Below are 27,337 nucleotides of genomic sequence, written 5' to 3' on the forward strand. Positions count from 1 at the left end.
TGGGAGACTATTTCTAGCGCCCAAGGATCCAGAACATCTCTTGCCCAAGCCTGAGCGAAGAGAGAGAGTCTGCCCCCCACCAGATCCGGTCCCGGATCGGGGGCCAACATTTCATGCTGTCTTGGTAGCAGTGGCAGGTTTCTTGGCCTGCTTTCCCTTGTTCCAGCCTTGCATTGGTCTCCAAGCTGGCTTGGCTTGAGAAGTATTACCCTCTTGCTTAGAGGACGTAGCACTTTGGGCTGGTCCGTTTCTACGAAAGGGACGAAAATTAGGTTTATTTTTTGCCTTGAAAGGCCGATCCTGAGGAAGGGCGTGGCCCTTACCCCCAGTGATATCAGAGATAATCTCTTTCAAGTCAGGGCCAAACAGCGTTTTCCCCTTGAAAGGAATGTTAAGTAGCTTGTTCTTGGAAGACGCATCAGCCGACCAAGATTTCAACCAAAGCGCTCTGCGCGCCACAATAGCAAACCCAGAATTCTTAGCCGCTAACCTAGCCAATTGCAAAGTGGCGTCTAGGGTGAAAGAATTAGCCAATTTGAGAGCATTGATTCTGTCCATAATCTCCTCATAAGGAGGAGAATCACTATCGACCGCCTTTATCAGCTCATCGAACCAGAAACATGCGGCTGTAGCGACAGGGACAATGCATGAAATTGGTTGTAGAAGGTAACCCTGCTGAACAAACATCTTTTTAAGCAAACCTTCTAATTTTTTATCCATAGGATCTTTGAAAGCACAACTATCCTCTATGGGTATAGTGGTGCGTTTGTTTAAAGTGGAAACCGCTCCCTCGACCTTGGGGACTGTCTGCCATAAGTCCTTTCTGGGGTCGACCATAGGAAACAATTTTTTAAATATGGGGGGAGGGACGAAAGGAATACCGGGCCTTTCCCATTCTTTATTAACAATGTCCGCCACCCGCTTGGGTATAGGAAAAGCTTCTGGGAGCCCCGGCACCTCTAGGAACTTGTCCATTTTACATAGTTTCTCTGGGATGACCAACTTGTCACAATCATCCAGAGTGGATAATACCTCCTTAAGCAGAATGCGGAGATGTTCCAACTTAAATTTAAATGCAATCACATCAGGTTCAGCTTGTTGAGAAATGTTCCCTGAATCAGTAATTTCTCCCTCAGACAAAACCTCCCTGGCCCCATCAGACTGGGTTAGGGGCCCTTCAGAAATATTATTATCAGCGTCGTCATGCTCTTCAGTATCTAAAACAGAGCAGTCGCGCTTACGCTGATAAGTGTTCATTTTGGCTAAAATGTTTTTGACAGAATTATCCATTACAGCCGTTAATTGTTGCATAGTAAGGAGTATTGGCGCGCTAGATGTACTAGGGGCCTCCTGAGTGGGCAAGACTCGTGTAGACGAAGGAGGGAATGATGCAGTACCATGCTTACTCCCCTCACTTGAGGAATCATCTTGGGCATCATTGTCATTGTCACATAAATCACATTTATTTAAATGAATAGGAATTCTGGCTTCCCCACATTCAGAACACAGTCTATCTGGTAGTTCAGACATGTTAAACAGGCATAAACTTGATAACAAAGTACAAAAAACGTTTTAAAATAAAACCGTTACTGTCACTTTAAATTTTAAACTGAACACACTTTATTACTGCAATTGCGAAAAAACATGAAGGAATTGTTCAAAATTCACCAAATTTTCACCACAGTGTCTTAAAGCCTTAAAAGTATTGCACACCAAATTTGGAAGCTTTAACCCTTAAAATAACGGAACCGGAGCCGTTTTGAACTTTAACCCCTTTACAGTCCCTGGTATCTGCTTTGCTGAGACCCAACCAAGCCCCAAGGGGAATACGATACCAAATGACGCCTTCAGAAAGTCTTTTCTAAGTATCAGAGCTCCTCTCACATGCGACTGCATGCCATGCCTCTCAAAAACAAGTGCGCAACACCGGCGCGAAAATGAGGCTCTGCCTATGCTTTGGGAAAGCCCCTAAAGAATAAGGTGTCTAAAACAGTGCCTGCCGATATAATTATATCAAAATACCCAGATAAAATGATTCCTCAAGGCTAAATATGTGTTAATAATGAATCGATTTAGCCCAGAAAAAGTCTACAGTCTTAATAAGCCCTTTTTGAAGCCCTTATTTACGATCGTAATAAACATGGCTTACCGGATCCCATAGGGAAAATGACAGCTTCCAGCATTACATCGTCTTGTTAGAATGTGTCATACCTCAAGCAGCAAGAGACTGCTCACTGTTCCCCCAACTGAAGTTAATTGCTCTCAACAGTCCTGTGTGGAACAGCCATGGATTTTAGTGACGGTTGCTAAAATCATTTTCCTCATACAAACAGAAATCTTCATCTCTTTTCTGTTTCTGAGTAAATAGTACATACCAGCACTATTTCAAAATAACAAACTCTTGATTGAATAATAAAAACTACAGTTAAACACTAAAAAACTCTAAGCCATCTCCGTGGAGATGTTGCCTGTACAACGGCAAAGAGAATGACTGGGGTAGGCGGAGCCTAGGAGGGATCATGTGACCAGCTTTGCTGGGCTCTTTGCCATTTCCTGTTGGGGAAGAGAATATCCCACAAGTAAGGATGACGCCGTGGACCGGACACACCTATGTTGGAGAAAGCTGTCTACGTATTTTACACGCGGAGGAGTGATTTGGAGGAGAATCAACTCCATGTTTGGGCTTAATTGCGTGTGTAGTACCGAATTGATATCTTTAAAGATCTGACCAAAAGTCTTTTATAGGTGCGCAGTCCCACCATGTGTGTGTCATATGCCCCACTTGACCACATCCTCTCCAGCATGTACCTGACCTTCCTCTATATATGTGCTTAATTTTTTCTGGGGTCAGATACCACCGCATACAGATTTTAATGTTTGTTTCTTTTGCTCCTGAGGAATGAGCAGACTGTGCTAGTTTTTTAAATCTTGCAAGCCAGTCCTTAGGCGACGTGTTTGTGGCCATTTCTTTGTCCTAGCGTGTAAGATGGAAGCTTAAGGAATCTGTTTTCCAATACTAGTTTATATAGTGTGGAAACTGATTTGAGAGATTTCTAATCACTCAGGCAGGCTTGCTCAAACTGTGCGAGAGGGCGTATGAAATCGGCTTTACATTTGTGTGAGAGGATGAAATGTCTGGCTTGGTAATAGTTAAACCCTGAGGCAAAGAAAGGGATTGATAGCGAATCAATTTGTCGTTTTGATTTTAACTTGTTATTGTCTAATGTGTGAATCTGTATTGGGAGTGGGGGTGAGAGATTTGTACTCTTCTCCGTTTTAAAACCCGGGCGAAATTCAGGGTTTGATAAATGTGTGAGTGGGGAATATTTTGTAGAAATTTTTGAGTATGACTTAAGAACAAATAACCAGTCCCTCCACGTTTCATTGGTAATGTATGATTGGGAGACAGTGGAATTTTTTAGGGCTAGAGGGTTCCATTATTTATTGCCCAAGTGATTTGTGCCTGCCAGACAAGTTTTTATCTGCACCCACCCTTTAGACTGTTCTCCCTCGTAGCCGAACCAATCTAAGACTCGTTGAAGAGATATGGCTAATTTATATGAATTGAGGTGGGGTACACCTAAGCCCCCCTGTGCTGGTAATTTATAAATAGTGCATTTGTTAATACATGGTGGTCTACGTCTCCAAAAGTAATCATTCATTATCTTTTGTAAGATGTCAATCTCTCTAGAAATGTGTTGAATGGGTACAGTTTGAAGAATATACAGTGCTTTAGGTAACAACACCATTTGAGCGGCTTGGATCCTGCCTAGCCATGAAATGTTTTTTTAATAACCAAGAGGAGGTCAAGGATTGAGGACCACCACCAATTTTATCCTGCATCCCTGATATGTAGTTTAGTGGTCAAATGTCCTAGCACAAACCCTGGCTAACACCCACAACTGAGAGGAAAAAACACAATATAAGTAATGAAGAAGGTTAGATTTAGCTTGAGATACCTGGGATGGGAGTCAGCTGGCGTCATGAGTACAAATAAGGAAAGCATTCACAGGTTACTAGAGGATGCCGGGAGATAGTTAGGTTACTAAAAAGGGTGCCTACAGATGCCCAGGACATTAGGATGATTGAAAGGGCAACACCGACCTTATAGGGCCAAAGAGTGAGAAATCACTAGGGCCTTACAATACTTTAGGGGCTGTATATAAAATGGGAAAGATGGGTAGGGGAGTCAAGAGCGGAAAGACCACCACACTGTAACAAGTAACAAATGAACAATTCACAATAAACAGTGGGTAAATAACAAGCAAAGACAGGGGAACCACCAGAACACAGGAAAGAAGTGCAGAAACATAGGCATATGGAATAGAAACTTCTAAGCTTGGAGGACCAAGAAGATAGACTTGATTAGTCATGGACCTCAAGGAGAAATGAAGAATTGAGGACAGTATTTTACAGAAACGTTAGAACATTCACAGACATTCAGATAACCCTTGTGATACTTGCATTACAGCACAGAAACACGATGTCCTTCACGGTGACATCCCCATATATGCCAAGCGTGTCTACACCGCACAGCGGAACACGATAGTTAAATTCTAGAATGTGCTGTCCGCCAATGCTGACCTGTAATGAAGCGACTTACAGTACAATAAAAACATGATAAAGTATCAGCAAAAAATTCTTATTGTTCAAAAAGATCGATAACTCCTTTACTACCCATTCCCGAGCTTTACACAACAAACATTGTTATATTAATATACTTTATCATCTTTAAACCTCTATATCTCTGCCTGTTTCTAAGCCACTGCAGGCCAACTCTTCTCTTATGCATTTTTTTTACAGCTTTTCCCAGACAGACAGGGCTAGTTCGATGTGTGTCATACAGATAACATTGTGCTCATGCCTGTGGAGTTTGCAGAGGCTTAGATACAAGGTAATCACAGAGGTAAAACTGAGATAAGGGGGCAGTCTGCAGAGGCTTAGATACAAGGTAATCACAGAGGTAAAACTGAGATAAGGGGGCATTCTGCAGAGGCTTGGATACAAGGTAATCACAGAGGTAAAACTGAGATAAGGGGGCAGTCTGCAGAGGCTTGGATACAGGGTAATCACAGAGGTAAAACTGAGATAAGGGGCAGTCTGCAGAGGCTTAGATACAGGGCAATCACAGAGGTAAAACTGAGATAAGGGGGCAGTCTGCAGAGGCTTAGATACATGGTAATCACAGAGGTAAAACCGAGATAAGGGGGCAGTCTGCAGAGGCTTAGATACAGGGTACTCCTAGAGGTAAAATTGAGATAAGGGGGCAGTCTTCAGAGGCTTAGATACAAGGTAATCACAGAGGTAAAACTGAGATAAGGGGCAGTCTGCAGAGGGTTAGATACAAGGTAATCACAGAGGTAAAACTGAGATAAGGGGGCAGTCTGCAAAGGCTTAGATACAAAGTAATAACAGAGGTAAAACTGAGATAAGGGGGAAGTCTGCAGAGGTTTAGATACAGGGTAATCATAGAGGTAAAACTGAGATAAGGGGCAGACTGCAGAGGCTTAGATACAAGGTAATCACAGAGGTAAAACTGAGATAAGGGGGCAGTCTGCAGAGGCTTAGATACAAGGTAATCACAGAGGAAAAACTGAGATAAGGGGGCAGTCTGCAGAGGCTTAGATACAAGGTAATCACAGAGGTAAAACTGAGATAAGGGGGCAGTCTGCAGAGGCTTAGGTACAGGGTAATCACAGAGGTAAAACTGACATAAGGGGGCAGTCTGTAGAGGCTTAGATACAAGGTAATCACAGAGGTAAAACTGAGATAAGGGGGCAGTGTGCAGAGGCTTAGATACAAGGTAACCACAGAGGTAAAAATGAGATAAGGGGGCAGTCTGCAGAGGCTTAGATACAGGGTAATCACAGAGGTAAAACTGAGATAAGGAGCAGTCTGCAGAGGCTTAGATACAAGGTAATCACAGAGGTAAAACTGAGATAAGGGGGCAGTCTGCAGAGGCTTAGATACAAGGTAATTACAGAGGTAAAACTGAGATAAGGGGGCAGTCTGCAGAGGCTTAGATACAAGGTAATCACAGAGGTAAAACTGAGATAAGGGGGCAGTCTGCAGAGGCTTAGATACAGGGTAATCACAGAGGTAAAACTGAGATAAGGAGCAGTCTGCAGACGCTTAGATAGAAGGTAATCACAGAGGTAAAACTGAGATAAGGGGCAGTCTGCAGAGGCTTAGATACAAGGTAATCACAGAGGTAAAACTGAGATAAGGGAGCAGTCTGCAGACGCTTAGATAGAAGGTAATCACAGAGGTAAAACTGAGATAAGGGGCAGTCTGCAGAGGCTTAGATACAAGGTAATCACAGAGGTAAAACTGAGATAAGGGGCAGTCTGCAGAGGCTTAGATACAGGGTAATCACAGAGGTAAAACTGAGATAAGGGGGCTGTCTGCAGAGGCTTAGATACAAGATAATCACAGAGGTAAAACTGAGATAAGGGTTCAGTCTGCAGAGGTTTAGATACAAGGTAATCACAGAGGTAAAACTGAGATAAGGGGCAGTCTGCAGAGGCTTAGATACAAGGTAATCACAGAGGTAAAACTGAGATAAGGGGCAGTCTGCAGAGGCTTAGATACAAGGTAATCACAGAGGTAAAACTGAGATAAGGGGGCAGTCTGCAGAGGCTTAGATACAGGGTAATCACAGAGGTAAAACTGAGATAAGGGAGCAGTCTGCAGAGGCTTAGATACAAGGTAATCACAGAGGTAAAACTGAAATAAGGGGCAGTCTGCAGAGGCTTAGATACAGGGTAATCACAGAGGTAAACCTGAGATAAGGGGCAGTCTGCAGAGGGTTAGATACAAGGTAACCACAGAGGTAAAACTGAGATAAGGGGGCAGTCTGCAGAGGCTTAGATACAAGGTAATCACAGAGGTAAAACTGAGATAAGAGAGCAGTCTACAGAGGCTTAGATACAGGGTAATCACAGAGGTAAACCTGAGATAAGGGGGAAGTCTGCAGCGGCTTAGGTACAAGGTAATCACAGAGGTAAAACTGAGATAAGGGGGCAGTCTGCAGAGGCTTAGATACAAGGTAATCACAGAGGTAAAACTGAGATAAGGGGGCAGTCTACAGAGGCTTAGATACAGGGTAATCACAGAGGTAAAACTGAGATAAGAGAGCAGTCTGCAGAGGCTTAGATACAAGGTAATCACAGAGGTAAAACTGAGATAAGAGAGCAGTCTGCAGAGGCTTAGATACAAGGTAATCACAGAGGTAAAACTGAGATAAGGGGGCAGTCTACAGAGGCTTAGATACAGGGTAATCACAGAGGTAAAACTGAGATAAGAGAGCAGTCTACAGAGGCTTAGATACAGGGTAATCACAGAGGTGAAACTGAGATAAGGGGCAGTCTGCAGAGGCTTAGATACAAGGTAATCACAGAGGTAAAACTGAGATAAGGGAGCAGTCTGCAGAGGCTTAGATACAAGGTAAAACTGAGATAAGGGGCAGTCTGCAGAGGCTTAGATACAAGGTAATCACAGAGGTAAAACTGGGATAAGGAGGCAGTCTGCAGAGGCTTAGATACAAGGTAATCACAGAGGTAAAACTGGGATAAGGGGGCAGTCTGCAGAGGCTTAGATATAAGGTAATCACAGAGGTAAAACTGAGATAAGGGGGCAGTCTGCAGAGGCTTAGATACAGGGTAATCACAGAGGTAAAACTGAGATAAGGGAGCAGTCTGCAGACGCTTAGATAGAAGGTAATCACAGAGGTAAAACTGAGATAAGGGGCAGTCTGCAGAGGCTTAGATACAAGGTAATCACAGAGGTAAAACTGAGATAAGGGAGCAGTCTGCAGAGGCTTAGATACAGGGTAATCACAGAGGTAAAACTGAGATAAGGGGCAGTCTGCAGAGGCTTAGATACAGGGTAATCACAGAGGTAAAACTGGGATAAGGAGGCAGTCTGCAGAGGCTTAGATACAGGGTAATCACAGAGGTAAAACTGAGATAAGGGGGCAGTCTGCAGAGGCTTAGATACAGGGTAATCACAGAGGTAAAACTGAGATAAGGGAGCAGTCTGCAGAGGCTTAGATACAGGGTAATCACAGAGGTAAAACTGACATAAGGGGCAGTCTGCAGAGGCTTAGATACAGGGTAATCACAGAGGTAAAACTGAGATAAGGGAGCAGTCTGCAGAGGCTTACATACAAGGTAATCACAGAGGTAAAACTAAAATAAGGGGCAGTCTGCAGAGGCTTAGATACAGGGTAATCACAGAGGTAAACCTGAGATAAGGGGCAGTCTGCAGAGGGTTAGATACAAGGTAACCACAGAGGTAAAACTGAGATAAGGGGGCAGTCTGCAGAGGCTTAGATACAAGGTAATCACAGAGGTAAAACTGAGATAAGAGAGCAGTCTACAGAGGCTTAGATACAAGGTAATCACAGAGGTAAAACTGAGATAAGAGAGCAGTCTACAGAGGCTTAGATACAAGGTAAAACTGAGATAAGGGGCAGTCTGCAGAGGCTTAGATACAAGGTAATCACAGAGGTAAAACTGGGATAAGGGGGCAGTCTGCAGAGGCTTAGATACAAGGTAATCACAGAGGTAAAACTGAGATAAGGGGACAGTCTGCAGAGGCTTAGATACAAGGTAATCACAGAGGTAAAACTGAGATAAGGGAGCAGTCTGCAGAGGCTTAGATACAAGGTAATCACAGAGGTAAAACTGAGATAAGGGAGCAGTCTGCAGAGGCTTAGATACAAGGTAATCACAGAGGTAAAACTGAGATAAGGAGCAGTCTGCAGAGGCTTAGATACAGGGTAATCACAGAGGTAAAACTGAGATAAGGGAGCAGTCTGCAGAGGCTTAGATACAAGGTAATCACAGAGGTAAAACTGAGATAAGGGAGCAGTCTGCAGAGGCTTAGATACAAGGTAAAACTGAGATAAGGGGCAGTCTGCAGAGGCTTAGATACAAGGTAATCACAGAGGTAAAACTGGGATAAGGAGGCAGTCTGCAGAGGCTTAGATACAAGGTAATCACAGAGGTAAAACTGAGATAAGGGGGCAGTCTGCAGAGGCTTAGATACAAGGTAATCACAGAGGTAAAACTGAGATAAGGGGACAGTCTGCAGAGGCTTAGATACAAGGTAATCACAGAGGTAAAACTGAGATAAGGGAGCAGTCTGCAGAGGCTTAGATACAAGGTAAAACTGAGATAAGGGGCAGTCTGCAGAGGCTTAGATACAAGGTAATCACAGAGGTAAAACTGGGATAAGGAGGCAGTCTGCAGAGGCTTAGATACAAGGTAATCACAGAGGTAAAACTGAGATAAGGGGGCAGTATGCAGAGGCTTATATACAAGGTAATCACAGAGGTAAAACTGAGATAAGGGACAGTCTGCAGAGGCATAGATACAAGGTAATCACAGAGGTAAAACTGAGATAAGGGGGCAGTATGCAGAGGCTTATATACAAGGTAATCACAGAGGTAAAACTGAGATAAGGGGCAGTCTGCAGAGGCCTAGATACAAGGTAATCACAGAGGTAAAACTGAGATAAGGGGGCAGTCTGCAGAGGCTTAGATACAAGGTAATCACAGAGGTAAAACTAAGATAAGGGGGCAGTCTGCAGAGGCTTATATACAAGGTAATCACAGAGGTAAAACTGAGATAAGGGGACAGTCTGCAGAGGCTTAGATACAAGGTAATCACAGAGGTAAAACTGAGATAAGGGAGCAGTCTGCAGACGCTTAGATACAGGGTAATCACAGAGGTAAAACTGAGATAAGGGGCAGTCTGCAGAGGCCTAGATACAAGGTAATCACAGAGGTAAAACTGAGATAAGGGGGCAGTCTGCAGAGGCTTAGATACAAGGTAATCACAGAGGTAAAACTGAGATAAGGAGCATTGTGCAGAGGCTTAGATACAAGGTAATCACAGAGGTAAAACTAAGATAAGGGGGCAGTCTGCAGAGGCTTATATACAAGGTAATCACAGAGGTAAAACTGAGATAAGGGGGCAGTCTGCAGAGGCTTAGATACAGGGTAATCACAGAGGTAAAACTGAGATAAGGGGCATTCTGCAGAGGCTTAGATACAAGGTAATCACTGAGGTAAAACTGAGATACGGGGGCAGTCTGCAGAGGCTTAGATACAAGGTAATCACAGAGGTAAAACTGAGATAAGGGGGCAGTCTGCAGAGGCTTAGATACAGGGTAATCATAGAGGTAAAACTGAGATAAGGGGGCAGTCTGCAGAGGCTTAGATACAAGGTAATCACAGAGGTAAAACTGAGATAAGGGAGCAGTCTGCAGACGCTTAGATAGAAGGTAATCACAAAGTTAAAAAGTGTATTAATATAACCATGTTGTTTATGCAAAACTGGGGAATGGGTAATAAAAAGGGATTATCTATCATTTTAAACAATAAAACATTTTGGGTAGACCGTCCCTTTAATAATTAAATCTAAACAGAAAAAACACACAATATAAAGGGGCCCATTTAACAAAACAAATGCATAACACGCAATATACAGGGGCCCATTTAACAAAACAAATGCATAACACGCAATATACAGGGGCCCATTTAACAAAACAAATGCATAACACGCAATATACAGGGGCCCATTTAACAAAACAAATGCATAACACACAATATACAGGGGCCCATTTAAGAAAACAAATGCATAACACACAATATACAGGGGCCCATTTAACAAAACAAATGCATAACACACAATATACAGGGGCCCATTTAACAAAACAAATGCATAACACACAATATACAGGGGCCCATTTAAGAAAACAAATGCATAACACACAATATACAGGGGCCCATTTAACAAAACAAATGCATAACACACAATATACAGGGGCCCATTTAACAAAACAAATGCATAACACACAATATACAGGGGCCCATTTAACAAAACAAATGCATAACACACAATATACAGGGGCCCATTTATCAAGCTCTGGATGGAGATTGAGGGTCCGTGTTTCTGGCGAGCCTACAGGTTCGCCAGTAACACCAGTTATGAAGCAGCGGTCTAAAAACCGCTGCTCCATAACCTGTCCACCTGTTATGAGCAGGCAGACATCGCCGCAATTCAATCCGATCGAGTATGATTGGGTTGATTGACACCCCCCTGCTGGCGGCCGATTGGCCGTGAATATGCAGGGGCGGCGTTGCACCAGCAGCTCACAAGAGCTGCTGGTGCAATGGTGAATACGGAGAGCTTATTGCTCTCCACATTCATTGAGGTCTGTCGGACCTGATCGGATCAGGTCCGACAGACCTTTGTTAAATAAGGGCCACAGTGTCTAAGAGCGAAATGCATGTTGTTATAGTTTTGTTCCGAGGCCTGGGAAGTTTTTTTTAGACTAACTTCATCATATTTTAAAAAGGGACAGAATTTTAGAACTAAGTTTTCATGATTCCTATGGAATGTGCAACACAAAAAAATAATCCTCTATGTATAATTTGTTAAAACTTAGCTCCTTTCCATGAGAGCATACTGAGGTAGGCTCAGGAGTGTGCATGAACACTATATGGCAGCAGCATTTGGAAAAATATTTGTAAGAATGTTATAATATAGTGCCCAAGACCATGACTTTCTAACCTCTGAGATAGCAGGGTTAAATCATCCCTTACTGGTCCATCTGGGATTATTAACAAGCCCTTCTCTCAGGTGATTAATTAGAGCAAGGGGGAGTTGCACAAACATTTGCTAATCCCTCACCAAGAACAGGTTCCCTAACTGAAAACCTTGTTTGTCCAGAACTTGATAAATGGAGCCCTAAGAGTCAACAAAGGAAACCAGGAGAATAAGAACACTGATTACAAAAAAACATTTCACTTTTTTTTATTGTATACTCTATGTGCATCTTGTAATAATATTTTGATTTCCCTTTTAATGATCTGGTTATAAAATAAAAGTTCTTTGTGTTTTTATGATCACTAAGCCTCCTCGTGCACGTTTGCCGCCGTACTCACCTTGACTTCTTCATCCTGAAAGAGGAAGAGTAGCAGGAAGGACTCAGATCTGTGGAAAGGAACTCGGGAATAACATTTCTCCTCTAACCACTGACCCATGTGTAGGGTGTTGCAGATAACGTGGGTCTCTGAATCAGAGAAGCGAGGGTTAAAATGGAAGGCCACGTCAGCCCTTGGGCTTGTGCTACAACCGCATTGGAAGTCAACCTGGAACCTGCATGTAGGGGACACACGGCGAAAGTTATAGTAGGAAACACAATGCGACTGTTCAATGTCAGAACACAAGATACACAAGGGACCGTACAATGGCAGAACACAAGGAACCGTACAATGTCAAAACACAAGGAACCGTACAATGTCAAAACACAAGGAACCGTACAATGTCAAAACACAAGGAACCGTACAATGTCAAAACACAAGGAACCGTACAATGTCAAAACACAAGGAACCGTACAATGTCAAAACACAAGGAACCGTACAATGTCAGAACACGAGATACACAAGGAACCGTACAATGGCAGAACACAAGATACACAACGGTTATTACTGTGCACAATTTATTCATGGAAGTAAATGACCAAGTCTCTTACAGTGAGAGACTTTTTCTGTTTTCTCTGCCTCTATATCATGCGGCAGCCATCAGATAGTGCTCAGGAGTCTGCACATTTTTATAATTGGAGGAAATTGGAACGTTTTTTGTTTTTCCCCAATTGCTGCTCTGAATCTGAGTTTAAAATTTGATGATGGTGCCCCTTTAAATCAATGGTGAAGCAGATTAAACACATAGGTTAAATAGGCGAGATTTTATATAAAGTAAAACAACTCTGTAAAAGTAAAATATACTTTATTCATTTTGCACCTTTTCATGTAATTTAGCTGTGAAAATATCTATAATAAATGAACCCTATTGGATTATCAAGGCTAACCCTGCTACTTATATGTCTCCAATTGTCTTTAACCGATTACAACTCCAAAACAATTCACTTTATACTAAAAATATGTCAGTGGTTCCTCCAGACAAGGCAAGTAGTGGGTGGAACTTGATTAGTCAAAAACAGTTGCAGCAATTTATTTTAAAAATCTTGAGACTTGGCAGATATGTTATTCTATAGCAACACAACACAAATGTTTACTGTCCCTTTAAGTCACAGATTTCCAGCCAATCAAGAATGGCATATGCATGTAGCCACCAATCACCAGCCCTGTCCTGCTTCTCTTTAGTGTCTTTAACCCATTTGTGGGGGGGACCCCAATCCTTTAGAAAAGCTCATCTTATGATTTATTTACAAAAATCCCTGTAGGCTGAGGGATTCTGTAGAAAATATCATTAGATCCCATAGTAAGCTAGGAATGGGGATGAAAAAAAACAAACAGTCTCTAAAGAATGAGATCCTGCTGCGTCCCTTTAAAGGGAAGTAAATCTAAAACATACTGCAGTGTAATTTGCTTGTATTGGCAATAATGCTTCAAACAAAACGTCTCAGGTTTTTCATAAGACTGACCAAGCACGTGCCTGTAAGCTGCGCCGGTCCCACAGCCACGTACGCACATGCCGGTCCCACAGCCACATACGCACATGCCGGTCCCACAGCCACATACGCACATGCCGGTCCCACAGCCACATACGCACATGCCGGTCCCACAGCCACATACGCACATGCCGGTCCCACAGCCACATACGCACATGCCGGTCCCACAGCCACATACGCACATGCCGGTCCCACAGCCACATACGCACATGCCGGTCCCACAGCCACATACGCACATGCCGGTCCCACAGCCACATACGCACATGCCGGTCCCACAGCCACATACGCACATGCCGGTCCCACAGCCACATACGCACATGCCGGTCCCACAGCCACATACGCACATGCCGGTCCCACAGCCATACACGCACATGCCGGTCCCACAGCCACATACGCACATGCCTGTAAGCTGCGCCGGTGCCACAGCTACATACGCACATGCCTGTAAGCTGTGCCGGTCCCACAGCTACATACGCACATGCCTGTAAGCTGCGCCGGTGCCACAGCTACATACGCACATGCCTGTAAGCTGCGCCGGTCCCACAGCTACATACGCACATGCCTGTAAGCTGCGCCAGTCCCACAGCTACATACGCACATGCCTGTAAGCTGCGCTGGTACCACTGCTACATATGCACATGCCTATAAGCTGCGCCGGTACCACAGCTACATAAGCACATGCCTATAAGCTGCGCCGGTACCACAGTTACATACGCACATGCCTATAAGCTGCAACGGTACCAGGATAGTTAGATTCATGTGCATGGTGGGTCATGCACACAAATACAGTTTTATAAATCCTTAGAAGACTTCTCTAGAATCATTTCTATAAATATAAGCAGAGGACGAGCATTGTGCATTACAACCATAGAATTATAGCCACTCACCTGCTTGCATTGAAGGCAACGTACCCCTGTATTAGGATCATCTTCCCAGGGTTTAAACCCCCAAATATTGTGCAGATATAAGGAACAACCTGCAACAGCAACACAGCAATTTATAGCACTAGAAACAGAGGACGATACAAATATAAAAACTATTTAATATTATAGTATGAAAATGAGGTCGTTCTGTCTAATTGCACAGCTAATACAAATATAAAAGCTATTAATATTATAGTATGAAAATAACGTAGTTCTGTCTAATTGCACAGATAATACAAATATAAAGCTATTTATTAATATTATAGTATGAAAATGAGGTCGTTCTGTCTAATTGCACAGCTAATACAAATATAAAGCTATTAATATTATAGTATGAAAATAACGTAGTTCTGTCTAATTGCACAGCTAATACAAATATAAAGCTATTAATATTATAGTATGAAAATAACGTAGTTCTGTCTAATTGCACAGCTAATACAAATATAAAGCTATTAATATTATAGTATGAAAATGAGGTAGTTCTGTCTAATTGCACAGATAATACAAATATAAAGATATTTATTAATATTATAGTATGAAAATGACGTAGTTCTGTCTAATTGCACAGATAATACAAATATAAAGCTATTTATTAATATTATAGTATGAAAATGAGGTCGTTCTGTCTAATTGCACAGATAATACAAATATAAAGCTATTTATTAATATTATAGTATGAAAATGACGTAGTTCTGTCTAATTGCACAGATAATACAAATATAAAGCTATTAATATTATAGTATGAAAATGACGTAGTTCTGTCTAATTGCGCAGATAATACAAATATAAAGCTATTTATTAATATTATAGTATGAAAATAATGTAGTTCTGTCTAATTGCACAGATAATACAAATATAAAACTATTTATTAATATTATAGTATGAAAATGACGTAGTTCTGTCTAATTGCACAGATAATACAAATATAAAACTATTTATTAATATTATAATATGAAAATTATGTAGTTCTGTCTAATAGCACAGATAATACAAATATAAAGCTATTTATTAATATTATAGTATGAAAATGACGTAGTTCTGTCTAATTGCACAGATAATACAAATATAAAGCTATTAATATTATAGTATGAAAATGACGTAGTTCTGTCTAATTGCACAGATAATACAAATATAAAGCTATTTATTAATATTATAGTATGAAAATGACGTTGTTCTGTCTAATTGCACAGATAATACAAATATAAAGCTATTTATTAATATTATAGTATGAAAATAACGTAGTTCTGTCTAATTGCACAGATAATACAAATATAAAGCTATTTATTAATATTATATGAAAATGACGTAGTTCTGTCTAATTGCACAGATAATACAAATATAAAGCTATTTATTAATATTATAATATGAAAATGACGTAGTTCTGTCTAATTGCACAGATAATACAAATATAAAGCTATTAATATTATAGTATGAAAATGACGTAGTTCTGTCTAATTGCACAGATAATACAAATATAAAGCTATTTATTAATATTATAGTATGAAAATAACGTAGTTCTGTCTAATTGCACAGATAATACAAATATAAAGCTATTTATATTATAGTATGAAAATAACGTAGTTCTGTCTAATTGCACAGATAATACAAATATAAAGCTATTTATTAATATTATAGTATGAAAATGAGGTCGTTCTGTCTAATTGCACAGATAATACAAATATAAAAACTATTTATTAATATTATAGTATGAAAATGAGGTAGTTCTGTCTAATTGCACAGATAATACAAATATAAAGCTATTTATTAATATTATAGTATGAAAATAACGTAGTTCTGTCTAATTGCACAGATAATACAAATATAAAAACTATTTATTAATATTATAGTATGAAAATGACGTTGTTCTGTCTAATTGCACAGATAATACAAATATAAAGCTATTTATTAATATTATAGTATGAAAATGACGTTGTTCTGTCTAATTGCACAGATAATACAAATATAAAAACTATTTATTAATATTATAGTATGAAAATGAGGTCGTTCTGTCTAATTGCACAGATAATACAAATATAAAAACTATTTATTAATATTATAGTATGAAAATGACGTAGTTCTGTCTAATTGCACAGCTAATACAAATATAAAGCTATTTATTATTATTATAGTATGAAAATAACGTAGTTCTGTCTAATTGCACAGCTAATACAAATATAAAGCTATTTATTAATATTATAATATGAAAATAACGTAGTTCTGTCTAATTGCACAGCTAATACAAATATAAAGCTATTTATTAATATTATAGTATGAAAATAACGTAGTTCTGTCTAATTGCACAGATAATACAAATATAAAGCTATTTATTAATATTATAGTATTAAAATGACGTAGTTCTGTCTAATTGCACAAATACAAATATAAAGCTATTTATTAATATTATAGTATGAAAATGACGTAGTTCTGTCTAATTGCACAGATAATACACATATAAAGCTATTTATTAATATTATAATATGAAAATAACGTAGTTCTGTCTAATTGCACAGATAATACAAATATAAAAACTATTTATTAATATTATAATATGAAAATAACGTAGTTCTGTCTAATTGCACAGATAATACAGATATAAAGCTATTTATTAATATTACAGTATGAAAATGACGTAGTTCTGTCTAATTGCACAGATAATACAAATATAAAGCTATTTATTAATATTATAGTATGAAAATGACGTTGTTCTGTCTAATTGCACAGATAATACAAATATAAAGCTATTTATTAATATTATAGTATGAAAATAACGTAGTTCTGTCTAATTGCACAGATAATACAAATATAAAAACTATTTATTAATATTATAGTATGAAAATAACGTAGTTCTGTCTAATTGCACAGCTAATACAAATATAAAGCTATTTATTAATATTATAGTATGAAAATGACGTTCTGTCTAATTGCACAGATAATACAAATATAAAGCTATTAATATTATAGTATGAAAATGACGTAGTTCTGTCTAATTGCACAGATAATACAAATATAAAGCTATTTATTAATATTATAGTATGAAAATGAAGTAGTTCTGTCTAATTGCACAGCTAATACAAATATAAAGCTATTTATTAATATTATAGTATGAAAATAACGTAGTTCTGTCTAATTGCACAGCTAATACAAATATAAAGCTATTTATTAATATTATAGTATGAAAATGACGTAGTTCTGTCTAATTGCACAGATAATACAAATATAAAAACTATTTATTAATATTATAATATGAAAATAACGTAGTTCTGTCTAATTGCACAGATAATACAAATATAAAGCTATTTATTAATATTATAATATGAAAATGACGTAGTTCTGTCTAATTGCACAGATAATACAAATAAAGCTATTTATTAATATTATAATATGAAAATAACGTAGTTCTGTCTAATTGCACAGCTAATACAAATATAAAGCTATTTATTAATATTATAGTATGAAAATGACATAGTTCTGTCTAATTGCACAGATAATACAAATATAAAGCTTATTAATATTATAGTATGAAAATGACGTAGTTCTGTCTAATTGCACAGATAATACAAATATAAAAACTATTTATTAATATTATAATATGAAAATAACGTAGTTCTGTCTAATTGCACAGATAATACAAATATAAAGCTATTTATTAATATTATAATATGAAAATGACGTAGTTCTGTCTAATTGCACAGATAATACAAATAAAGCTATTTATTAATATTATAATATGAAAATAACGTAGTTCTGTCTAATTGCACAGCTAATACAAATATAAAGCTATTTATTAATATTATAATATGAAAATAACGTAGTTCTGTCTAATTGCACAGCTAATACAAATATAAAGCTATTTATTAATATTATAGTATGAAAATGTCGTAGTTCTGTCTAATTGCACAGATAATACAAATATAAAGCTATTTATTAATATTATAGTATGAAAATTACGTAGTTCTGTCTAATTGCACAGATAATACAAATATAAAGCTATTTATTAATATTATAATATGAAAATGACGTAGTTCTGTCTAACTGCACAGCTAATACAAATAGACAGAACTACGTCATTTTCATACTATAATATTAATAAATAGCTTTATATTTGTATTAGCTGTGCAATTAGACAGAACTACGTTATTTTCATACTATAATATTAATAAATAGCTTTATATGTGTATTATCTGTGCAATTAGACAGAACTACGTTATTTTCATACTATAATATTAATAAATAGCTTTATATGTGTATTATCTGTGCAATTAGACAGAACTACGTCATTTTCATACTATAATATTAATAAATAGCTTTATAATTGCACAGATAATACAAATATAATATTAATAAATAGTTTTTATATTTGTATTATCTGTGCAATTATAAAGCTATTTATTAATATTATAATATGAAAATAACGTAGTTCTGTCTAATTGCACAGATAATACAAATATAAAAACTATTTATTAATATTATAGTATGAAAATGACGTAGTTCTGTCTAATTAGACAGATAATACAAATATAAAGCTATTTATTAATATTATAGTATGAAAATGACGTAGTTCTGTCTAATTGCACAGATAATACAAATATAAAGCTATTTATTAATATTATAGTATGAAAATGACGTAGTTCTGTCTAATTGCACAGATAATACAAATATAAAAACTATTTATTAATATTATAGTATGAAAATGACGTAGTTCTGTCTAATTGCACAGATAATACAAATATAAAGCTATTAATATTATAGTATGAAAATGACGTAGTTCTGTCTAATTGCACAGATAATACAAATATAAAGCTATTTATTAATATTATAGTATGAAAATAACGTAGTTCTGTCTAATTGCACAGATAATACAAATATAAAAACTATTTATTAATATTATAGTATGAAAATAACGTAGTTCTGTCTAATTGCACAGATAATACAAATATAAAAACTATTTATTAATATTATAGTATGAAAATGACGTAGTTCTGTCTAATTGCACAGATAATACAAATATAAAGCTTATTAATATTATAGTATGAAAATGACGTAGTTCTGTCTAATTGCACAAATACAAATATAAAGCTATTTATTAATATTATAGTATGAAAATGACGTAGTTCTGTCTAATTGCACAGATAATACAAATATAAAGCTTATTAATATTATAGTATGAAAATGACGTAGTTCTGTCTAATTGCACAAATACAAATATAAAGCTATTTATTAATATTATAGTATGAAAATGACGTAGTTCTGTCTAATTGCACAGATAATACAAATATAAAAACTATTTATTAATATTATAATATGAAAATGAGGTAGTTCTGTCTAACTGCACAGATAATACAAATATAAAGCTATTTATTAATATAATATGAAAATAACGTAGTTCTGTCTAATTGCACAGATAATAAGAAAATAAAACTTAATATTATAGTATGAAAATAACGTAGTTCTGTCTAATTGCACAGATAATACAAATATAAAAGCTATTTATTAATATTATAATATGAAAATGACGTAGTTCTGTCTAATTGCACAGCTAATACAAATATAAAGCTATTTATTAATATTATAGTATGAAAATGACGTAGTTCTGTCTAATTGCACTACTAATACAAATATAAAGCTATTAATATTATAGTATGAAAATGACGTAGTTCTGTCTAATTGCACAGATAATACAAATATAAAAACTATTTATTAATATTATAATATGAAAATAACGTAGTTCTGTCTAATTGCACAGATAATACAAATATAAAAACTATTTATTAATATTATAGTATGAAAATGACGTAGTTCTGTCTAATTGCACAGCTAATACAAATATAAAGCTATTTATTAATATTATAGTATGAAAATGACGTAGTTCTGTCTAATTGCACAGATAATACAAATATAAAAACTATTTATTATTATAATATGAAAATAACGTAGTTCTGTCTAATTGCACAGATAATACGAATATAAAACTATTTATTAATATTATAGTATGAAAATAACGTAGTTCTGTCTAATTGCACAGATAATACAAATAAAGCTATTTATTAATATTATAATATGAAAATAACGTAGTTCTGTCTAATTGCACAGATAATACAAATATAAAGCTATTTATTAATATTACAGTATGAAAATGAGGTCGTTCTGTCTAATTGCACAGATAATACAAATATAAAGCTATTTATTAATATTATAGTATGAAAATGAGGTAGTTCTGTCTAACTGCACAGATAATACAAATATAAAAACTATTTACTAATATTATAGTATGAAAATGAGGTCATTCTGTCTAATTGCACAGATAATACAAATATAAAGCTATTTATTAATATTATAGTATGAAAATGACGTAGTTCTGTCTAACTGCACAGATAATACAAATATAAAGCTATTTATTAATATTATAATATGAAAATGACGTAGTTCTGTCTAACTGCACAGATAATACAAATATAAAGCTATTAATATTATAGTATGAAAATGACGTAGTTCTGTCTAATTGCACAGATAATACAAATATAAAGCTATTTATTAATATTATAATATGAAAATGACGTAGTTCTGTCTAACTGCACAGCTAATACAAATAGACAGAACTACGTCATTTTCATACTATAATATTAATAAATAGCTTTATATTTGTATTAGCTGTGCAATTAGACAGAACTACGTTATTTTCATACTATAATATTAATAAATAGCTTTATATTTGTATTATCTGTGCAATTAGACAGAACTACGTCATTTTCATACTATAATATTAATAAATAGCTTTATAATTGCACAGATAATACAAATATAAAAACTATTTATTAATATTATAATATGAAAATAACGTAGTTCTGTCTAATTGCACAGATAATACAAATATAAAAACTATTTATTAATATTATAGTATGAAAATGACGTAGTTCTGTCTAATTAGACAGATAATACAAATATAAAGCTATTTATTAATATTATAGTATGAAAATGACGTAGTTCTGTCTAATTGCACAGATAATACAAATATAAAAACTATTTATTAATATTATAGTATGAAAATGACGTAGTTCTGTCTAATTGCACAGATAATACAAATATAAAAACTATTTATTAATATTATAGTATGAAAATGACGTAGTTCTGTCTAATTGCACAGATAATACAAATATAAAGCTATTTATTAATATTATAGTATGAAAATGACGTAGTTCTGTCTAATTGCACAGATAATACAAATATAAAAACTATTTATTAATATTATAGTATGAAAATGACGTAGTTCTGTCTAATTGCACAGATAATACAAATATAAAGCTATTAATATTATAGTATGAAAATGACGTAGTTCTGTCTAATTGCACAGATAATACAAATATAAAGCTATTAATATTATAGTATGAAAATGACTTAGTTCTGTCTAATTGCACAGATAATACAAATATAAAGCTATTTATTAATATTATAGTATGAAAATAACGTAGTTCTGTCTAATTGCACAGATAATACAAATATAAAAACTATTTATTAATATTATAGTATGAAAATAACGTAGTTCTGTCTAATTGCACAGATAATACAAATATAAAAACTATTTATTAATATTATAGTATGAAAATAACGTAGTTCTGTCTAATTGCACAGATAATACAAATATAAAGCTTATTAATATTATAGTATGAAAATGACGTAGTTCTGTCTAATTGCACAAATACAAATATAAAGCTATTTATTAATATTATAGTATGAAAATGACGTAGTTCTGTCTAATTGCACAGATAATACAAATATAAAAACTATTTATTAATATTATAGTATGAAAATAACGTAGTTCTGTCTAACTGCACAGATAATACAAATATAAAGCTATTTATTAATATAATATGAAAATAACGTAGTTCTGTCTAATTGCACAGATAATACGAATATAAAACTATTAATATTATAGTATGAAAATAACGTAGTTCTGTCTAATTGCACAGATAATACAAATATAAAAGCTATTTATTAATATTATAATATGAAAATGACGTAGTTCTGTCTAATTGCACAGCTAATACAAATATAAAGCTATTTATTAATATTATAGTATGAAAATGACGTAGTTCTGTCTAATTGCACTACTAATACAAATATAAAGCTATTTATTAATATTATAGTATGAAAATGACGTAGTTCTGTCTAATTGCACAGATAATACAAATATAAAAACTATTTATTAATATTATAATATGAAAATAACGTAGTTCTGTCTAATTGCACAGCTAATACAAATATAAAGCTATTTATTAATATTATAGTATGAAAATGACGTAGTTCTGTCTAATTGCACTACTAATACAAATATAAAGCTATTAATATTATAGTATGAAAATGACGTAGTTCTGTCTAATTGCACAGATAATACAAATATAAAGCTATTTATTAATATTATAGTATGAAAATAACGTAGTTCTGTCTAATTGCACAGATAATACAAATATAAAAACTATTTATTAATATTATAATATGAAAATAACGTAGTTCTTTCTAATTGCACAGATAATACAAATATAAAGCTATTTATTAATATTATAGTATGAAAATAACGTAGTTCTGTCTAATTGCACAGATAATACAAATATAAAAACTATTTATTAATATTATAGTATGAAAATGACGTAGTTCTGTCTAATTGCACAGCTAATACAAATATAAAGCTATTTATTAATATTATAGTATGAAAATGACGTAGTTCTGTCTAATTGCACTACTAATACAAATAAAGCTATTTATTAATATTATAGTATGAAAATGACGTAGTTCTGTCTAATTGCACAGATAATACAAATATAAAAACTATTAATATTATAGTATGAAAATAACGTAGTTCTGTCTAATTGCACAGATAATACAAATATAAAACTATTTATTAATATTATAGTATGAAAATAACGTAGTTCTGTCTAATTGCACAGATAATACAAATATAAAGCTATTTATTAATATTACAGTATGAAAATGAGGTCGTTCTGTCTAATTGCACAGATAATACAAATATAAAGCTATTTATTAATATTATAGTATGAAAATGAGGTCATTCTGTCTAATTGCACAGATAATACAAATATAAAGCTATTTATTAATATTGTAGTATGAAAATGACGTAGTTCTGTCTAATTGCACAGATAATACAAATATAAAGCTATTTATTAATATTATAGTATGAAAATAACGTAGTTCTGTCTAATTGCACAGATAATACAAATATAAAGCTATTTATTAATATTATAGTATGAAAATGAGGTTGTTCTGTCTAATTGCACAGATAATACAAATATAAAGCTATTTATTAATATTATAGTATGAAAATAACGTAGTTCTGTCTAATTGCACAAATACAAATATAAAGCTATTTATTAATATTATAGTATGAAAATGACGTAGTTCTGTCTAATTGCACAGCTAATACAAATATAAAGCTATTTATTAATATTATAGTATGAAAATGACGTAGTTCTGTCTAATTGCACAGATAATACAAATATAAAGCTATTTATTAATATTATAGTATGAAAATGACGTAGTTCTGTCTAACTGCACAGATAATACAAATATAAAGCTATTTATTAATATTATAATATGAAAATAACGTAGTTCTGTCTAATTGCACAGATAATACGAATATAAAACTATTAATATTATAGTATGAAAATAACGTAGTTCTGTCTAATTGCACAGATAATACACATATAAAGCTATTTATTAATATTATAGTATGAAAATAACGTAGTTCTGTCTAATTGCACAGATAATACAAATATAAAAGCTATTTATTAATATTATAATATGAAAATAACGTAGTTCTGTCTAATTGCACAGATAATACAAATAAAGCTATTTATTAATATTATAATATGAAAATAACGTAGTTCTGTCTAATTGCACAGATAATACAAATATAAAGCTATTTATTAATATTATAGTATGAAAATGAGGTCGTTCTGTCTAATTGCACAGATAATACAAATATAAAAACTATTAATATTATAGTATGAAAATGACGTAGTTCTGTCTAATTGCACAAATACAAATATAAAGCTATTTATTAATATAATAATATGAAAATGAGGTAGTTCTGTCTAACTGCACAGATAATACAAATATAAAGCTATTTATTAATATTATAGTATGAAAATAACGTAGTTCTGTCTAATTGCACAGATAATACACATATAAAGCTATTTATTAATATTATAGTATGAAAATAACGTAGTTCTGTCTAATTGCACAGCTAATACAAATATAAAAGCTATTTATTAATATTATAATATGAAAATAACGTAGTTCTGTCTAATTGCACAGCTAATACAAATATAAAGCTATTTATTAATATTATAGTATGAAAATGACGTAGTTCTGTCTAATTCCACAGATAATACAAATATAAAAACTATTTATTAATATTATAGTATGAAAATGACGTAGTTCTGTCTAATTGCACAGATAATATAAATATAAAGCTTTTTCTCCCAGAAAAACAGCGCAGTAATATCTGGCGTGGTTAAAATCACATAAAGGTATCTTTGAAATAACAGCTGATCTAGAGCAGTCCTGTGGTCTGTACAAGCTTGGGAAGTGAACAGCGATGTACCCGGTCGGCGTGTGACGTCACCACCCGACAACAGCGGATTCTGTTAAACACTCCGTCTGCATACACTGACTCACAGTGCTCTCTGGATCTCGGCCTCAATGCGTTTCTCGCCCCCTGCTGGGCGCTTTTTCAAGAGAAATAATTACCAATCCTTTACTACTCTATTTATACATAATCTACTAGCGCCATCTAGCTTTCATGAGCAGAATGACCATTGAAATACAATTGATATTTCTATATACATAATACACAAATACCTATCTTGTTTCTATTCCCTAAAACCAATTGATAACATATATAGCATCATTTCACCTCAAATGGTTAGTATTAAAAAAACATATAAAAATAATTAATTCTATAATAAATTACCTTCTATTTTACTAAAACCATTATAACAATTTTTAAAAATACAATAAAATAACTACATACATTTCCACATGTGATAAAATATCATATAATTCCAATACTTATAAAAATCTAAACTCATACACCAATTCATATTAATAGCTATATAACAACACCTTCTAGTCCGCAATCAGATTGTTAATAACTTTTAAAACCTAAAAAAGTCAGTCTACGTAATAAAAGCTGCCACATCTAAATCAACATTTAGACCATTAGGCACGAGAGTCCCCAGTTTATATATCCAAAATGTCTCTCTGCGCCTAAGGTCCAAAAGTCTATTGCCACCCCTAGGATTGGGTTTAACCATTTCAATACCTTTCACAGTCAAGCATTTTGGATCACATGCATGGCTCTGAGAGTAATGAATTGGTACACTATGTTTTAATATTGGTTTCTTTATGTTGTAAACATGTTCACTATATCTTTTTGATAGGCATCTCTTCGTACGACCTACATACTTTAGCCCACAACTGCACTCTAATAAATAAACTACATAGGTACTCTTACAGGTAATAAATTGTTTAACCCTAAACTCTTGTCCTGTTACTGATCTAAAAACAGATCTCTCTTTATTAATGCATTTGCACATAGGACATCTTGCTTTATGGCATCTATATGTGCCCTTCAAACTCAAAAAGTTATCATTGATATTACATTGTATTGGTTTACTCTCTTTTAACTTACTGGGGGCAAGTAAATTCTTTAAACTGGTATTCTTCCTATACACTACCTTCGGATTTATATCTAAACTTTCTTTTAATAGGGGGTCCCCCTTTAATATAGGCCAATATTTATGCAATATTTTCTTCACATTCATAATACCCTCACCATATGTGGTGATAAATTTGACAGACTGTTTTTCTTGTTCATAAGATTTTTCTTTTTGTTTACTTAATAATGTTTCCCTATCTAAAATCTCCACTTGATCCATGATATATGTGACATGTTCCCCATTATGGGCCTTACAAATTAATTTTTCTTTTAAAACTTCTGCTTCAGTATGGTAGTCACTTACTCTAGAACAATTCCTTTTTAGCCTTATAAATTGACTTTTGGGAATATTTTTCACCCATTTTTTGTAATGGCCACTAGTGGCATGCAATAAGCTGTTACTGTCCACTGATTTTCTATAATTCTTAGTATAAATTTTATTGTCCTCTACAAACACCAATAGATCTAAGAATTCAATCATTTGGTTTTGAATATTACCAACAAATTTTACATTGAACTCATTGGTGTTTAAAAAGTCAATAAAATTAGCTGCCTCAATCTCTGATCCCTCCCAAATTATAAAAACATCATCGATAAAACGCTTATAAAATATTAAATTGTGTTTGAAAGGGCCATCTCTAAAAATAAATTCATCTTCAAATAAACCCATAAATAAATTAGCATACGATGGGGCAAATTTCGTCCCCATCGCAGTGCCACATATTTGATGGTAAAAATCCTTTTCAAATTGAAAATAGTTGTGTTCTAAGACAAATTTCATACAATGTTCTAAAAACTTAATTTGATGGTCTGGAAAGATTCTTTTTTTCTTTAAAAAATATGAACTAGCTTTTATTCCAATTGAATGTTGTATTATGGTGTACAATGAGGTTACATCACAAGTGATGAATCTCATATCACTATTCCATTTAACCTTCTTAAGTTCCTGTATTAGGTGTACACCATCCCTAAGATAAGAATTAAGTTGAGTAACAAGTGGATTCAGAAAGTAATCAATGTAACTCGATAGATTGGCCGTTAATGAATCTATCCCAGATACAATCGGTCTCCCTGTAGGTCGTACGAAGAGATGCCTATCAAAAAGATATAGTGAACATGTTTACAACATAAAGAAACCAATATTAAAACATAGTGTACCAATTCATTACTCTCAGAGCCATGCATGTGATCCAAAATG

At 34.5% G+C, this 27,337-nt stretch overlaps 1 protein-coding gene across 2 annotated transcripts in view; it reads right to left on the bottom strand.

The window, feature by feature from the left end:
* LGALS12 (galectin 12) overlaps window positions 1-14,456 on the bottom strand; it is a 129,346-nt gene extending 114,890 nt beyond the window's left edge. Inside the window, exons 1-3 of one of the 2 annotated variants that reach the window (XM_053719937.1) lie at window positions 14,373-14,456; window positions 11,957-12,170; window positions 4,465-4,584 (exon numbers count right to left, since the gene is read on the bottom strand). In XM_053719937.1, the coding sequence (XP_053575912.1) occupies window positions 4,465-4,584; window positions 11,957-12,170; window positions 14,373-14,413 (375 nt within the window). In that variant the 5' untranslated portion in view covers window positions 14,414-14,456. The remainder of the gene's footprint in view (window positions 1-4,464; window positions 4,585-11,956; window positions 12,171-14,372) is intronic. The other variant, XM_053719938.1, reaches the window with a different exon arrangement.
* Between the last annotated feature and the right edge of the window lie 12,881 nt (window positions 14,457-27,337).

This window comes from Bombina bombina, chromosome 7, assembly GCF_027579735.1.
Source record: "Bombina bombina isolate aBomBom1 chromosome 7, aBomBom1.pri, whole genome shotgun sequence".
NCBI lineage: Eukaryota > Metazoa > Chordata > Amphibia > Anura > Bombinatoridae > Bombina > Bombina bombina.